The sequence below is a fragment of the Podarcis vaucheri genome (assembly GCF_965113315.1).
Source record: "Podarcis vaucheri genome assembly, chromosome: 6".
In the NCBI taxonomy this organism is placed as follows: domain Eukaryota; kingdom Metazoa; phylum Chordata; class Lepidosauria; order Squamata; family Lacertidae; genus Podarcis; species Podarcis vaucheri.
The window spans coordinates 36,379,744-36,398,080 of record NC_138764.1 but is presented as its reverse complement, the minus strand read 5'-3'; the positions used below and the strand labels follow the sequence as shown (position 1 = coordinate 36,398,080).

Here is an 18,337-nt window from a genome sequence, read left to right as displayed (position 1 = left end):
TATAGTGATAGTGGTATAGTGGTTAGAACAGAGCTTTCCAAACTTTTCATGTTGGTGACACACTTTTTAGACATGCATCATTTCACAACGCAGTAATTCAGTTTTACTAGCAAACCGGAGGTTAAACTAACCCCTTTCCAGCCCCAAGAGGAGAGTTCACGCAACACACCTACACGTTGCAGCCGACACACTATGTGTTGCGACACACAGTTTGGAAAGCTCTGGGTTAGCATTAAGGCTGGCAGACAGGATTAAAAAAAACTACCATTCTGCCATGAAGCTAAAGTGATTAATTGATAAATAAATCTAAATATGAATAAAGCAGACATGAGGATAGCCTGCTGGATCAGGCCAGTGGCCCAGCTAGTCCACATCCTGTTCTCACAACGGCCAACTAGATGCTTGTGAGAAACCCACAAGAAGGACCCAAGAACAAGAGCACTCTGCCTTCCTGCAGTTTCCAGCAAGTGATTAATGCAACCTTTACTGTAATATATCAACTATTTATATATGTGTGTGTCTGTGTGTATAGATAGATGGATGGATAAATTCATCCATTCACCCCCCCCCAAAAAAATACAAATTTATATATTGTATTACATAATGTGATTTATACTATGGTAAATGTTACATGTCATGTAGACTTTAATCTTGCATGTTAATAGTCATACCAGCCTCCAGCTGTCACTAGATGGTACTAAACTGCTGTGAAAAACTCTTCTCTCTAAATATATCCTCTATATGCTGTTCTTTTTTAGACACACACACACGTTTTAATATTATCATATATAATAATCAAATGCAGGTATAAAAATATAAGCAATATACGTAGAACAATAATATAACTATTCTTTCTGTAACCTAAATGGTTTTGCTATTTTAAATAATGTAAGAGAATTATCATCTCTTTAAAGAAGCAATCCTACACACAGAGTAAGTTCAATCAATTACAGTGGGATTTACCTCCAAGTCAATATTTGTAGAGCTGAGCTGCAAAGTTCTCTGGACTTAGCACAAGATGCTGTCTCAGTTCAAAAGATAACCCATGAAATCAAGCGAGAGGGAAGCTGATGCTGATGAAACATTGTGACTTTAGGGCACCGTCTTCATGGATGTTTCTCTCTCCTTCTTGACTCTCTGCTTCACAAAAGCTCCAGTTAGGTTCAAGTACTTACAAATGACACATCAGTGATTAGTGGTGGCCCACCTAGCAGTTCAAAAGCACGTCAAAGTGCAAGTAGAAGGTAAATGGCGTTTCCGTGTGCTGCTCTGGTTTCGCCAGAAGCGGCTTAGTCATGCTGGCCACATGACCCGGAAGCTGCCTGCAGACAAACGCTGGCTCCCTCAGCCCACAGAGCGAGATGAGCACCGCAACCCCAGAGTTGTCCCTGACTGGACCTAACAGTCAGGGGGTACCTTTACCTTTTTAAAGTGTTAGAATAAGTGGAAATGAGAGATGCAGGATATGGGGGTGAGGTGCTCATCATGATCTTGAAAATTATCTCCACCTGAGCACACCAAAGAAGATACGGTGGCTAGTTATTTCTGCTTTGCATTTTCAATATTGACCTGTGTTTTTTCTGTGTTTTTTCAACATTTATGCACTATTTTATATCAAAATACGATTTTAAACTGCATTTTGCTCTGTTGTTTTAAATTAAGCACCTTGTTGCATAATTCTGTGCATGTGAAAACCAAAGGTAGTAGTAGTAGTAGTAGTAATAATAATAATAATAATAATAATAATAATAATAATAATATAACCCAGCCACTCTCGGTGGCTATGTTCTCTTCTGTACAGGTACAAGTCTGGGAGGCACTGATCAAGTCAGTTCATAATCAGAATCTGAAATAAATCAAATTTATCAAACATCCCTACCTGCACCCTCACCTACAATAAGGGGATAATAACACAGACCCATCTTACAGGATAGATGTTAAGGACTGCAATAATGGTTTATTAAAGTAGTGTGGACATTGCTATATAAGCATTAAGTACTCAAATTATCTAAATAGCATTACCAATATAATAGTTGGGAATATTCTGCTTTTATGAACTATGGGTTTGGAGGCTACCAAATGGTCCAAGCAAAGCTAAGCTAAGCTGGATCCTATGTTGGCCCCATTGCCAAGTGAGGGGGGCAATATGTTGTGTCAGCCTGGAGCTGGTGCAGGAAAACAACAACAACAAACCAAGAAAACCACCACCCCATTCTGCCTTGAGAGACTTCTGATACAATGGTGGTTCTGCCACTCTGATCACCCCCACCCTGCTCCATGCAGGGTTAGGATTGCTCTGCCCAGCAGTGATCCTGTGCAAACTTAATTTGGGACTAGGTGCTACTGAGCTCAAACAGACTCAATTCTGTATAGAACAGAGCCAGCCCTACTGTTGGGAGAGTGAGGCAACTGTGTCAGGCAACTAGTGCTGGGGGGGAGGGGGAGCAGCAGGAATGAACCTTCTGGGTCCTACAGGCTTTGTATGCCATATGGCCTGTTCTGCACCCCGCCCCCATAAGTAGCCCATTGCCTTCAGGCAATATTCCATTGCAATTATTGAAATAAGTTTCCATGGCCATTCTAGTCAGCTTCTGAATATAGAATTGGGGTGGAATCCTGTCCTTTGCCTCAGGCAGCCAAATTATTTGGGTCTCCCCTAGAGTAGACATATATAGAACTGCACTGCTAGTTCCCATTAAAATTAATGAGACTTAAGTCATGACTAATTTTTTCACATTGATTTCACTGTGACCTAAGTCACAAACAAGATTTGTCAGTATGTTTTTTTTAATGTTTCAATTATGTTTATATCATTGATGTTCTGTTATGTGTTTTTAATGTTGTACACTGCCTTGGGATCTTCTGATAAGAGGTGGTATATAAATTGAATTATTATTATTATCATTATTATTATTTCCAACCCAATGTTAAAAAGCAAGGTCTGTTACTAATCTCCACTTCTGCATGGCTGGCAAAATAATGCAAACTTTTGTATAAACCCAAACTAAGCAGAAAATTCAAGTCGTCTACTGGAACAAAGCACACATGGTCCAGGTGCAACTGACACTTTATTCCATAGTGATATGTGTACATGAAGTACTGAAACTGCAGAAGACGAAACAAAATGGAAAATCTGAATCAACTTTTTCCAGTGTTAACAGACTATGGAATGCGTGGATGTTTGGCACAAAAAAGTGGGCAACAATATACTGGATTGTAATAAAGGTCTCTCAAAGGTAACAGAGTCTAAAATACTGTGGTAATTTAGTAGTCATATCTGTGCATAGTAAGGCAACACAATGCACTTGATTCATAGTAGATCTCATCCAAGCTACACCATCAAGCATCCAGTGTCAAGCTTTCTGGGAGTTCAAGTAAGGTCCCTGATATTTTGCTCACAGCTTCTAACAGATGAAAAAATGCTCTTCAAAAAACAACAACACAGTCTCTCTTTTGTATGGATATGTACCAACTCCTGAGAAACATTTGATTATTACTCAAATGGATTCTGCCCTGCCTATATTTAAATAAGTGCCAAAGTTGTACCAGAGTTTGCTTTCAGTGAGGAAGAAGACAGGGAGGGGAAGATTTTGACAGTTCTTCACTAAGCTGAACATGATGTTCTGCCTGAGCTATGATCCCATCTTATGGGACTGCTGTGTTTCGCCTGTCCTTAACAAAAAATGCCACAGTACACTTCTAAAACGGGGCATATCTGTGAAATATTTCAACTGAGTGTATACTTTGTGGTGTGGGTGGGAGTGGAAAAATGCCAAGTGTAGCAATGTAAGGTACATCATGTATACAAACTTCTTGTTGGCATAAGGAGGGGAACCTTAGATGACACCAATCACATTTTGTCCAACAACGAAACCCACAAGTTGCATCACTTTCTTCAGCCCCAAAATAAACTAAAGAACACAAGGATAAAAAGAAATGAAATGGGAGAGCTTATCTGGTGCTTCTAATTTTGTAACCACCAAAGTGTTTGGGGGGAAAGTGTAAAGTTCTGGGCAGGTCATGGATCACAGAGGAAACAGTGGGACAAAGTAAGTTGCAGAATACAACAGTGCTAGGCTTGCCATCTTTCCATTTAAGCAGTTCCAAACATTGAATTGGGTAGTGCAAGGGAGGTCATTTTAGATTTTATCAGAAGTTACGGCATTTCTATGCGCTCTGGCTTCCGGCACGGTGTCCCGCTGCGCCAGAAGTGATTTAGTCATGCTGGCTACATGACCCAAAAGAGCTGTCTGTAGACAGATGGCGGCTCCCTTGGCCTGAAAGCAGAGAGGAGCACCGTACCCCATAGTCGAAATTGACTGGACTTAACTGTCCAGGGGTCCTTTACTTTTACCTTACCAGCTGAATCAACAGGTGGCAAATGGACTCTTACCAATCTAGATTACACTTCAGGGAAAGGGTGTTGCATTTTTTTAAAAAATGCCCCCAACATACACATTGAAGAATTTTATAATATATCAGGACTGAGAGGAGGCCAGGCTGAACTACCCTCAATGGAAATAGCAGTTTTCTAAATACATGGTTATTTTCTATAATGGAATATTCAATAACAAAGTTCGAAGCAGTGGTGTGTAAGAAAGGTCTTACCATTTGAGTCTACTGATTGTACAACGGGCAATCAGATTGTAAAACTGCCAAATATAGGCTTAAATAATGATTTAGATAAAGTTTCAGTGCTTCAGGCCAAAATTAGGTAGATGCGGGCAGTAGCTGAAAGCAACAGCTCCATACCCTTTTTCCTTTTCCCCAACCCCACCCATAACACATAAGGATACTCATTGTGATTATGTTACAAACCTCTAGATATTGAAGGGGAGAATTGGCTTTGGCAATAGCTCTGCATTAGCTGTAGAGTCTAGTTCCAGCCTCAGAAAGGAATTTGCTATGTTACAAAGTTGAACTGCAAACATTGATTCTGAAGCATAGATTTCCAAGTGTTTACTTATGCTTCCATGTGGTACACAATAACGAGAAGGGAAATGTACCTGCTGGAAGAATACAAAGTATGCACACATTTAAAGATCTAAATGAGTCTCTCTCACTCTACGTTAACACCCTTTAAATTCTGAAAATCCCCCCATTGTGGAGGGATGTTTCTTGATACCGGGTGTGATAGTAATTTCCTGGACCATAATGATAAAAATCAGGAAAGCTGGCAATCCTGGAACTGTTGCATAATCAGGCATAGCAATCCATTTTTGTTTGTTTGTTTGGGAAACAATACAGAAACTGGTTTTGGAGCGCAACATATGAATTTATCCATAAATAAAATTAATTAAACTACGTGCCCCAAATGCCTTCAGTGAACTATCAAAAGCTCAGCAGAGACAACCCATCACACAAATTTATACACAAAAAGCAGATGAGAAACATAATCTGCAAGTCTTCAATTAGAAAGATATATGCCTGGCGTACTGACAACACAGCTCTGAAGGTGGAATGCAGAGACAAAAGAAAGCATCAAAGATGAAGACCCTTTCACAGGAATTTGCAGATTTTACGTCCGTGGCAAGGGGTCCGTTCATGCCAGTAAAGGAGATAGATAGATAGATTGATTGACTGATTGACAGGGCGTCCACTGAAACATAACAGAGGAGAACTCTCATCCTTTGGGCTGTGGGGCTTGTGTTTGGGGAAGATGACTTCATACCTCTTCCTCTTTCCTCCTTCAGCTGGAGAGATGGTGACTTCTTGAAGAGTGGCTTTCTGCAGCTGTTTTTATTTCATTTTTCCTTGCAGGGATATATTGTCACAAAAATCACTGCAATTCTTCCACTATTTTCTCTCTCTCTTATAAACTGAATTCCAAATGGTAAAAGAAATGCATTGCTTTCATATTAATTCCCTTTACCGCATAAAACCCTTCCCATATGAATCAGCTCTGCCTCTTTCATGAATGTTTATTTCACTTCGCAAATTTCATGTAAACTCATTCTAAGGCTTCTGGCTTGATGGAACATGAGCAATACCTGACAAGTGAATAAGACGCAGTATAATTTCTCATCAAAAGGGAGAAATGAAAGGGCAAAAGAATCACGAACCAGAGAGTTTTTAAGTATACTTAATCCTTCTAAAAGGCAACAGGATGATATTGGTAGCATTTTCCAGTTTACATTTCTTGGATTCCCTACATGGTTAAATAGTTTCAGAGATTCTTTCCTTATTACTTGGCTACCCAGTCTTCCTTCCTTCTGTGACACCTCAGCAACTAGACAGAATTAGCATTGGAGAATAGTGGCCTTAACCAGGAAGTTGATAAAATACTCAGACCGTATGTCAGCCCTTGGAGAGTTCCTAGCGCTACTTGAGCTAGATAGTATCTCCATACTTTGAAATGACATAACAGGTTTCAAGACAATGCAATTGTCTATATTCTTTGTGTGTGTGGTGAAAAAACATATGACTAAGGCCTTAAGCGTGTTGCAGAATTTACCATAAGAAATATTTCTTTCAGCTGAATTCCATAGTAAACAGTCACACAATTAAAAGTTAGAAAAATCATCCAAGATATTCATTGTTCTGAGCACAACAACCTGAAAGCTTAGACAGAGTAGTCATGGCAGCCTGTTGGAAGACAACTCTCTTCCTTATTCGAAGGAGTACACCACAGTAAAAAACCAAAGCAAAACTTCTGCAGCTAGAACTCCCGCAATCTCTTTCTCACTACTGAAACTTCCCAGGAAGTTCACTGTTGGCTCTCAGAAGAACTCTGATCAAATGAAAATTCAAAACAAAAAAACATTCCATGAAAAGTAAAGCAAAATAGGTGAAAGTGAGATGATGAAGAAATTTGTTAACATCATTTGTTAAGGCCGACTGTATGGGTGTCAGAACATTAAGTTTGAGATTCACATGAACATGTGGATTATTCTTAGAACAAGATTGATATAAGATTTATTTATGAGCTATCTGCCTATCCAGTGGATAAACAAAGAGACCATTGTCTCAGCTTCTAGGATACACTAGGATAAACTTACTAGTGGTTTAAGCCTTGCTGAAATTCAAGACTATCAGAATGAAATCCCCCTGAGAATCCTCTGCAGGAACACTTTTTTCCCTAGGTGCCACCCGCCGTTTGCAATAGATTCTGCTCACGATTCTCTTCTAATGCACTTCCATGGCATGAGCAGCAACACAATACTGTGGAATAATAAAACACAGTACATTTCACACTGCAGCTGGTACTCTAAAAAGGACTACACAGAAGCCCAGGTTCATGATGTTATCGAATTTCTTTTGTTTTAGTTACCTATAATAGGGATTTCTGGAAGAGAGAAGACAAGAGAAATGGAAGGCAAAGGTAGAAGGGGAGGGAGAAGGAGAAGAAAAAACGAGACACAGAACAAAAGAGAAAAAGTCAGGGATGAATAAAACCGAGGCTGATTTCTGCATTACTCTTAATGAGCACAGACGTCAGAACCAATGTCAGCTATAGATGTTCATTAGAGGCCTTTGCAACATGAGTATTGCGGCCAATGTAGATTTCACATTTACATGAAAAATGGATTGAAGCAAGAACTAATATAAGCCTCATGCGTGATGGCACGCTATGTAAATTTCAATCCCAACAGATGCCTTCAGCAAAGCACAAAAGCAACCCACCTAGCACAGGCGCAAAGATCTTGCTTTAATGAGAAAGCATCCCAAAATTCAAGGGGAAATGACTAGAGGCCACCGAAGTGTAACAGTCTGATTTGAGGGCGTGAAATCCATCTTAATGCATCCCCAGTTAAAGGCATTGGTATTACTCTGAGCCCTTTATGTCCCAGCTATCGCTCAAGCCTGAGGTTATAGAAGTTACATGGCAGAAGTTACACGGCAGTCACATGTAGTCCTTTTGTAAAGAAAAACAGCTGTGGATCTCTTCAAGTCCAAGTGGAGGAATAAGCAGGGGAGGGGTTGCTAAAGCCTTTCACATCTAACCATTCCCCTCCCCAAATCCTCCTCAAGCTCCTTTTTTACACACGGGAGAAAATATACAGTACCATAACTTTCCCCCAGTAGGCAGAAAAGATGCTTGAAGACCAATATTTAGTTAAAAAGTGGTCAGGAGGGAGAAGAGATAATTAGCCCCTTCCTTCTGACATATCTCTTTTCTAACAGGAAGATAACCCGTAGCTTTGTTGTTATTTCTAAAGGTCATTTTTTTGGCCATGAATACCTGGGATGGAAGGTAGGCAGATCAATGGGGAAAGAAGACGAGAAAGCCCTTATGGGAACAAATTTGAAATTCCCGTGACGAAGTCAACATCAGCAGAAGCAAAGAGTTGGACCATCGGCCCCTAACCCCTGTATTACATTGGGGTACAAGGTAGGCAGTCATCAGCATACTGCTGGACACAATGCAACAATAAAGCTGGCTTGTGTAAAGGGAGGCTAAATTCTAAAAGTTATACTTTCTCTAGCACCTGTCCACATGTGCCGTTAAAGGGACTTGACTTGCTTCATACATTTGGAATCCTGCACCTAAAGCATGCCTTGGGAGTGTAATGTACACAATATGCACCTGAGCACTCTATAAAGTAGCATTTAAGACCTGGGTCATAAGGTTTGTGTCAGTTAAAAGTAATGTTAGATGTGGCCCCCTACGTCTGCTTTCTAGATCAGTTTCACACCAACTATATAAACCACTAATCGTCATAATGGTCTTCGGTTAAGTCCAGACAAACATGCAGCAGAGTCCTTTTACATCAGAAAAAAGCAGATATATATATATACACACACACCTTAATTACCACCTGAAAGGGCACCATTGTAAACAAAGGTTAGTAGCACAGTGGTACAGTAGATTGTCAAGGGAACCAATAAAAAGTGGGTACAGATTCGTCTGCCTTGCATGTACGTTATTGCCAGTTACAAGGGAGGAAGTCTGTAAACTCATAATTGTGAAGTTTTATTAATAAGGACAGAACAACAAGTGAGCGCCCCATCTATTTTTTCAAGCTCTGTGTTTGCTATAGGGATCAACATGTGGTCCTTCAGTTTTTCGAAGACCTATGGGGGAGGGAAGAAACAAGAGGGAAAAGGTGTTATATTTGCGAATTTCTTACTTTCACAGAAACAGTTTCTAAGTATTTAAATAAGAGGTTGCGCTACTAAAATTGTGCTTTGGTTCCATATTCACTTATGCCTCCCCCCCCCCCCCCGCTGTTCTGACTTGGAAATCTCTCTCTCTCACACACACACACAAGTCCCAGATCACACTGGGAGCACATATTTCAGTCTGACGAGGGCTAAAAAGAGGCCTTTAGGGGGAGCGCTTTCTGCAGGCCTGGTTAAAAACCTCTCTCGGTCCAATGAATTGTTAAAACTGGAAAGGGGATACAGCACAGGGAAATGATTCATCAGAGCAAAAAATGCAAGTGTGCTAATGGCACGAACCAAGGAAAGACCTGCACAACTATCAGGTGGTTAAAAATCGCAGCATGTGTCGGCATCACTTATAGAACTGATTAAACCAAACAGTACTACAGTAGCAGCAAGTATCCCAAACCTGCACCCTGAATCCTTTACAGAGCAGAGATGATGGAAAACTTAAAAGAGCTACAAAGGATCGACTTAAGCATCAGGATCTGTAACCAGGTCTCCTATGCTTGAGGTATGAAAACACATATGAATGATACAAAAATGCTCTGCACTCAGGTACATCCTTGAAAATCGCAACCTTTATGCCATCACCTGGAGCAGCTAAGAAAAGCTGTTGGAATTCACAGCACAAGACCCATTGCTTAATTTTTTTTGCTAGCACCATGCACATAAAACTTTCACCTTTCCACTCCTTTCCCCCTCTTTAATGCACAGTGCAAGGGGGAGTGGAAATGGCTAGTATTTGAAGGCACGGCTAAAGTAACGTTCCGCACCTTCCCTTACACAGCCACTATTAGTTTAGCATTGATCGGCACCTTATAAGAAGGAGCTTTTATTCTATTTGCTTTTTTACCTTTGCACTTTCTGGATATTCCTCAGGGGCTCGGTGCAACAAGATGTGACCTTTGCCAGGAATGTTTAAATATATACAGTTTGCTGCAGCATCGTCAGGAACTGTAAGCTTGTCGTAGCGGTGGTCACTCATCTGCTGCATTGTCTGTTATGGAAAGTTAAGGTGGAGACCTTTAGAGCAAGATTTCATCAGCTGTAAGGGGGGGGCTCTTCTGGGGGAGGGGGTTACAAGAAATAATTGCACAAAGGTACTGTTTCCGCAGAGAGGTCTCTAATGCATACCACGCACTTCCAAGTCCCAAACGTATTAGCACAAAGCAAAGTCACAATGAATTCCATTTGTACAGTTTAGGACTGCATACTTTCCAAGATGGCGGAAGGATTTCTTAAAGCAAGTCTCTGAAAGTAAAACCTGTTATTGTCTCTTGTGCGTTTCCATCAGTTTCTAGGAAAGAGCTATGGCATTTGCAGGGCAAGTCTGCTGTACATGTTTACTCAGAAGTAAACCAGCTGAGTTCAGTGAGATTTACCAGTAGCTAAGTGTGTATAGGATTGCAGTTGACAATAGCACATGCCCTCTATGGAAGTTTCAACCCTCAATTTCAGTTACTCAGAATGAAGTGATAAACTAAGCCAGACTGTTTCACTTCAGACTGTAGGCAGAAGCAGTGATACTGTACTTTTGATTGCCACAGAGGGAGCAGGAGTATATGGTTGACCACTATAGGATAGGGAACATTGAACTAGATGATCTTTGCAAGATTCATGCTCTTCTATGCATTTGGCACCAATTAAATAGATAAATCTCAAGATCAAACAGGTGGCAGGAGGATGAGTTCTTTTGCAAATACTGTTCCTTTGCACAATATTTGGATTACCTTGATTGAGAATTAATTTAGTTTGTGCTAGATCTGTTCATAGTAAACCTGTCTAGGTTCCATTTAAGGTATATAATTTATCGTAGCATCATTTTCCTGGTATCAGTGCAAAAAGAACCTACAATTGGATATGATCTGACACAAATTAGGTGCCTCACTCTTGAAGGGAAAAGGAAGATAAATCCCTGCTATTGTACTTTTTTATGGAAGCAGTTGCTCAGCTCTCAGGAATGTATTTTGAATCGGTAGCAAACAATCATTTAAACAGAAGGCACAGAAACCAAACACCTTTTGATTTTGTTTACAGTATGCAACGAATCCTTGGAATATGTAACCTTATACTGAGCGATACTTTCTGAGAGATGTAAGACCCCCAAGTGAAACAGCAAATTAAACCAAGACCAAACTCTGGAATAACAGAAGACATTTGGAAATCACATAGTAGATTGCAAAACCAAAGATGTGAACCAAACACAAATATAGAAACAGCAAAGTCAATCTCTTGTGTTGTATACTATCCCATAGTTTGTGCACATAGTGTCTGTGGAAGAATATCAAACAAACCATTTTAAGCTCTTTTATTTACCTTAATAGTCTAAGTCAGAGGTTTTTAACCTTTTTGAGTCCACTGATCCCTTGCCCAACTGCATTCTTTCTTCGGCACCCCTGTGGGGCTCAGGAGCTCAGATATGTCACCCCCTGCTTGCAGAGCTGGCAGCCTCTTACCCTTTTTATAAACACTCTCCTTTGAGGAGTGTTCCCTCAGCCTCTTCTCCTTGGGAGTCCTCCGGGCAGCCACTGCTGCCGCCCCTGGTCTCTGAGCTGCCCCTGCCACAAAGAGAGGTGCCTCCTCACACTGCCCCACAGGGGCCTGGGACTTTTCTGTCCATTCCCAACAGCAAGGGCTGGTGGACTGGCTGGCTGGGCTCCCTCGCCTGCTTGCTTACTCTGAGGTCACCTCTGCTCCTGGCAACCAGTACCCCCTGGCCAGCCCCAGAGGCACCATTTGCCTGGGGAGCTTGTAGCAGGGCTGCTGCAACAAACAGCTGTGCAAGCCTTTGGGAGGCAGAGATGCGAGAGGACATCAGAGGAAGGGAGGAAAGGAAAGAAAGAAAGAGGGACAGAGGCCAGGGTTGTCTGTGGCACCCCTGACCATCATTCAAGGCACCCCAGGGTGCCACAACACATTGGTTGAAAACCACTGGTCTAAGTAACTAACATTTAAAAAGAGGGTATAAGGATGGACCCACAGCTGTGATTTGAGGAGTCACATAGGGACAATGGAATCTGACTTCTACCAGATCACATTATTTCTCCATCCATACCCTCCGGCATTCCTTAGATGAAAATAGGGCCAATAGAAAAAGAAAGAGACAAAACACTTTAGAATGACTAAATAGTAGTGTTTTGTCTCTAATGTGACAACCTACAGGTCTATGCAAAAGGAGTCATAGCCATGTGGTGCAGGGATGGCTCTGCATTTGAAGTCAGCAATGAGCCAACTCCCATCAGCTTGACTGGGAATCAAACCAGCAATTTAAAGCATTATTGGAGAATACTGTATCTCTCTCTCTCTCTGTGTGAGTGTAATAGCTATTAATATTTATATTCATATAGTCTCAGAATACTTTTTGCATGTGACCCTTTATACAAGAAGGTTTAAAAGATGCATGCATGTTCTTCAACACCATTAAGTGTGGGGGACAGGAAAGTCAGCACGGTCTCTGGCAAGAGGTTTCCCTCAGCCATACTGCCCACCTGCACACAAGCCCACCTGCATCTATTCCTTGCTCGTCTATTATTTGCCAAGATTGGGCTGCATGCAGGACATGTATGCTCTTGAGGTCTACATGACTTTTTCAAACTTGGAAATTCCAGGTGCAGTTGACTGCTCACAACTGGAGCCAAGGTACTGCTCTGTAAATTACATTTCCATTTTTTAAAGTTTTAGTCTATAAACCAGAGTGTCATCAAGATAAGGATCAAAGAAATTAACTTCTGAACATGTACCAACATCGCTGCTGGCTTTGAGTGCCTAACCTAATGAATGTAAGACTGCACAAGCACAAACCTGGCACATAAACCCATAATACTTTTCATTTAAATTCCATGTAGACAAAGGATTTCAGGACAAGTGAGATCTTCTTGGAATACATCTGGGAACTGTGAGCTGGGAAAATGCATATTCAGAACCTTTATTTTTTTTCAAATTTCAGCAGTATCAGTGCTGCTGACAAAGTGCTCCAAACGAGACATCTTCCACAATGTATTGATAGCACAGCAAATTGCAAATTTATGCAGATAACTGAGAGAACCGTCTCATGAAACGCTGTTTCATGGTGCCCAAAAACTGCAAAACAAGTAGGATTTCATTCTGGGGCTACTAATGGGAAGAAGCTGTTCCATTTACCATTTAGATGCAAACCAGTTTTCACCACAATGCACCAAAAGGTCTTCCTGGAGCAAATGAAACCCTTCTCTTCCTAAACCTCTCTTTTAGCTAGCAGTTAAAAGATGGTAGTGATGGATTGGAAGAGTTACCTTGAGTTGAGAACTTTGCCCCAGGATGAGAACGGAAATCGTGTGCCAGTGGCACAGCGGCAGCAAGAGGCCCCATTAGCGGAAGCACACCTCTAGTTAAGAACAGTTTCAGGTTAAGAACAGACTTCTGGAATGAATTAAGTTCGTAACTAGAGGTACCACTGTATTTAACTCATTGCAAATGTCTGTATTATAGAAAAATTAACATCCATTTCGCCAGTGCGTGCTGTGCTTAAGATGTACTACAGGGGGAAACTTCATTATTGACAAAGATTAAAACAGTCACAAATTCAGTATGTGTGAATCTGGATTCCTGCCCAGAAACCTTTGCATGGCCATCTACACTACGAGCCTGGCATTTCCTTCATGCATAATTTTTCTGGGAAATCTGTCCTTCCTGTGCAGGGCAATTTTTGGTCCACATTCTCCAAAGCCTGAGTCACGCTTTCCTGATGTCAAACAAAGAAATTTCCAAAGCCCCCAATCTCATTTTTTCCAGTTGTGTTTTACAAGGCATACTTTGCCAACTGAAGTCTAGGATAACAAGTAATGCAATTAAATGTGCCCAGCAAAGACCCTAAACAGACTGAGTATTCTTCATTCACATGCTGTCATCCCAGCTCTCATTGTTCCATTGTGCCTCGAACCCCATTCCAGTCAAATCTCTGTTATTATTTTTTAATTTTTTTAATGAGACATCACATATTTAGTTTGGTGTTCCTTTCAACTGCTGGAGACCTTATTTTAAACAGATGGTGTTCAGGGAAAGAGTGAATACGGAACAGCCAACTTAACATGTGGTAGATATGGGGAAGGCTTATTATGGGTGGCTAACCTTTACCAGCAGGGATGTGGGTGGCGCTGTGGGTTAAACCACAGAGCCTAGGACTTGCCGATCAGAAGGTCGGCGGTTCAAATCCCCGTGACGGGGTGAGCTCCCATTGCTCGGTCCCAGCTCCTGCCAACCTAGTAGTTCGAAAGCACGTCAAAGTGCAAGTAGATAAATAGGTACCACTCCAGCGGGAAGGTAAACGGCGTTTCCGTGCGCTGCTCTGGTTCGCCAGAAGCGGCTTAGTCAAGCTGGCCACATGACCCGGAAGCTGTACACCGACTCCTTCGGCCAATAAAGCGAGATGAGCGCCGCAACCCCAGATTCAGTCATGACTGGACCTAATGGTCAGGGGTACATTTACCTTTACCTAACCTTTCCCAGCAGGCTTCCATCACTCGCACCCACATGTGCATTCATCACACATACGGCAAATATACACTCACACCAGCACTATGAACAAGCACATATACAGCATGCACAATGACCACACATGCAGGCACAAGGCACTCTCTCTTTAGTGTATCTCACCACCACCACTGCTTCCCCACCCCCGCAAGAAAATAGGTGCCAGAACTCACCATGAAGTTGTTACAGTAAGTCGCCAGGCTACTGGGGCAGCCCTGAAAACGTGCCGGTTTGACAACAGCTGCATTCACCGCCCACGGAGGTGCTAAAAACTACAGAAAGCTGGTTTGGGGGTCGCCCTGATTCTGGTGTAGGTCGAATAAATGCACTCCTTCCTCATTCGTTCTCTTAGATTCAGGCGGATGGCTAGGGCAGCTTGGAAGGGGCCTCGCGCAAACGTGCGCATGGGCAATGGTGGAGGCCTGGCCAAAAAGCTTAAAGCCTGCCACCACTACATGGGAGATGGGTTGAAGAAAAGGAAATACAAATTGGCCCCGATCCATAGCTTTGCTAATCACAGCTAGGAGTTGCTAGCAGCTAGGTGGAGTAATAGATATTAAAGAACACACTGGCCAGCTGCAATTTTGACTTGAAATGTTCACCTGGGGCTTCTCAGAAGTATGTAAAGGCATGAAGTGGGGGGGGGTGGAGTGCTGGCCTACAATGGTGCCAACCTGAGAGGTGCTGGAACTGCACTCTGGTGCGTTGCGGCTGGAAAAAACCACAGGATACTCCCGCTATTATTTTACTTTGGCCTTTCAGTGGCAGTTAGGAATCTAACTGATAACCAGGCTGTAGATTTGCACTACTCTTGACACGGTGTCCCTGAGCTGCTCTGCTGCCTCTTCTGATATAACCTTGAAACAAGGCGGCACTGGGGGCATAGCTTCAGCCATTGCATAGGAACTCCTGCAGAAAGCAAAAAACATGTCCAGGAAATGGCTCAAACTGCTGTTGCATTCAAGAAATTTCGGAGAATGAACATCCTGTCTTTTGGAACACGAGCAGGGGAAGAGAAGGGAAGTTGGTCCTCAGAAAAGCAAAGGAAAGCAAACAAGAACAATAACAAGGGAAGCCAAGTTCCTATTTACGTAAGCCAAGCGGACAGCTTCCCCAGTCACAAGAGCTGGCAAGCTCCGGGTGGCCAGAGGTACATGATTAGAGGAGTCCCAAACTTTTAACACACATTTGTTTACTAGCTTAATTTCTCTGCTAACTTTTCTTTGCTATGGTTAATTGCTGTACTCTCAGCATTTCTGTGGTTAGCTGAACTCTTTCGCAATCACAGATTCGCCCAGTTTATTATGCAACTGCAGCAAAAGAGAGAGAGAAATCTGAAAAAAAAGTTTCAAAAAATGTATAAGGGAACAGCGCTTCAGTGCCTGCTAGATGCTGGCGTAGCGAGGCAGCAACCCGGCTCACCCAGTAAAAATGGACGCCAAAGCCTGCCTAAAGTGACCTGCAGCTTAATAAACAATATCTCTGTGCTTGTGGTAGAATAGTGGGGAAAGGCAGAAATGATAACATGAGGTTTCAGCATACTTTAAAAGCTGAAGGTTCTAGGACTGCTGAAAGCTCTGAAAACAGCATCAGCCTTCATTAGCTGACTTAATTGTTTCAGGAGTTGTTGGAACTTTCAAATATTTTGATCCTAATACTGTCCACCCAACCAAAAGTGTTGTACCGGTATATGTATGCTCTAGGGTTGCCCAATTCGGGAGATTAAGACCATCAGCAGGTCTCCAGTGTCCGATAATTGCAATAAGCATGATGGTATAAATTCCAGATCTGGAATTCCAAATCCGCCTTCCTTAATCTGTAATTGCATTTTCTGCAACAATATTCTTGGTACATCTGAACCCCCAAAGACATTTCTTAAACAGGGAGTTCTCCTCCCAAGGAAGCCCTGATAACGTTGGCAATGCTGACTAATGCAGCAAAGGGGGAGTTATTGCAACAACACTCATCGTTTAAAGAGGAACTTGAAAGATTGCTGGGTGACAACGCTAGACAACAAGCCAGATGATCCGAGCGAGCGTGTGGATTCAGTCAAAAGCAACACCACTGAAATAGTGGAGAAGGTTAACCTGGCAGGAGAACGAATTAAACAAAAAACCTAGAATAACTTCATTTGAATAATAAACTTAAGCTGGAGGAACACAGTAGTAGACCAGGAGATCAAACCTGAGAATTCAAGGGGTGGAAGACAAATGGCTGACAATTCTCCAATAGCCCCAGGAGATGTGGAGCAGGTACACTACTGAGCCGTGGGCCCAAGAAGGGCAGAAGATTCAGGTCCATGAGATGCTGTGTTGCGTTTTAGCGGGTTCTCAGAAAAGGTGCAGCTAGGTCTTGGAAGCCAGGTGGGGGAAGCCTAGAGAGCCTAATTATGCATGAGTGCCAGTAGTTCTCCACACTTGCACTAAACTTTGGCTTGTTATCTTGCACCTAACTGCCCTTCTTAGAAAAGCAAACCTCAAGTCAGGGTACACTGTGACTCTTGGTTATACATACTTATGTGTGTTCCATCAGTGTGCATGTCTTGCATACACATATGTAGACAAGGACACATTGTGCCGTCCTTGACTCTTTGTGGTTATACCCAATGCTAGTCCGACTCAGAGGAGACCCACCGAAGTTAATGAACATGACTACCTTAGGTTCACTCATTTCAACAGGTCTACTCTCAGCAGGACTAACACTGGATACAGCTCTCTATGTCTCGGGTTGTTGGGCTCGTACTCAATTGCCCTCAGCACCAGTGGTAAAATTATTAAATGGCTGCTGTGCTCTCTCCTACAGTCAGAATGCTCTTGAGAAATTGTGCTAATTTGCTCTTTACAGATATACTTGCAGCTAATTAGTGTTATTTCAATTACTTTGATATCCCATGACAAATGTCTCACTAGGAGAGTAATGTGTCAACTACAGCTATGCAATTAAGAACGATCAACATCTACCGTGCTGAAGTAGTAGAAAACTACCATTACTTCCAAAATTAACACAACAATATGTTATGAAACCCAGGATGAAAAGCATTTTCACCACATGCCGTTTAAAACAGCATTTCCAAACATTTCAGAGCACAGTTCAAAGTGCTGCTGCTGACCTTTGAAGCCCTAAATGGCTTCAGCCCTGTATAGCTGAAGGAGTGTCTCCACCCCCATCATTCAGTCCGGACACAGAGGTCCAGCTCTGAGGGCCTTCTGGCGGTTCCCTCCCTGAGAGATGTGAGGTTATAGTCAGAGGGCTTTCTCGGTAGTGGCACCCACCTTGTGGAACACCCTCCCATCAGATGTCAAGGAGATGAGTAACTATATAACCTTTAGAAGACATCTGAAGGCAGCCCCGTATTGGGAAGTTTTTTAATATTTAATGTTTTATTATGTTTTTGTATATGCTGGAAGCTGCCCAGAGTGACTGGGGCAACTCAGTCCGATGGGCAGGTACAAATAATAAAATTATTATTATTATTATTATTAATCCCTGTTTAGATCTCTGTGTAGCAGTCCTCACAGAATCTACCCAGGAAATGTTATATGGATCTACCTATTTGCTCCATTATAATACCCTCAATAGGGTTTTAGATGCTAGAGAAATTTGTAAGCTGCTGCAGTTCCACCAAACCTGTGGCTATCTGTGCCCCTTGCAGACCCTCCCTCCATCTCCCTCTCTCCCAGCTGCCGAACACACTAAGTTCTGTCCAATATACATCTGCACA

At 42.2% G+C, this 18,337-nt stretch overlaps 1 protein-coding gene across 5 annotated transcripts in view; it reads right to left on the bottom strand.

Annotated features, from left to right (window-relative positions):
* Positions 1-4,288: 4,288 nt before the first annotated feature.
* The window catches only part of DDAH1 (dimethylarginine dimethylaminohydrolase 1), a 128,564-nt gene continuing 114,515 nt past the window's right edge, over positions 4,289-18,337 (bottom strand). For all 5 annotated transcript variants that reach the window (XM_082225368.1, XM_082225370.1, XM_082225367.1 and 2 more), the window contains 2 exons: positions 9,962-10,105; positions 4,289-9,015 (listed from right to left, as the gene is read on the bottom strand). In XM_082225368.1, the coding sequence (XP_082081494.1) occupies positions 8,899-9,015; positions 9,962-10,105 (261 nt within the window). In that variant the 3' untranslated portion in view covers positions 4,289-8,898. The remainder of the gene's footprint in view (positions 9,016-9,961; positions 10,106-18,337) is intronic.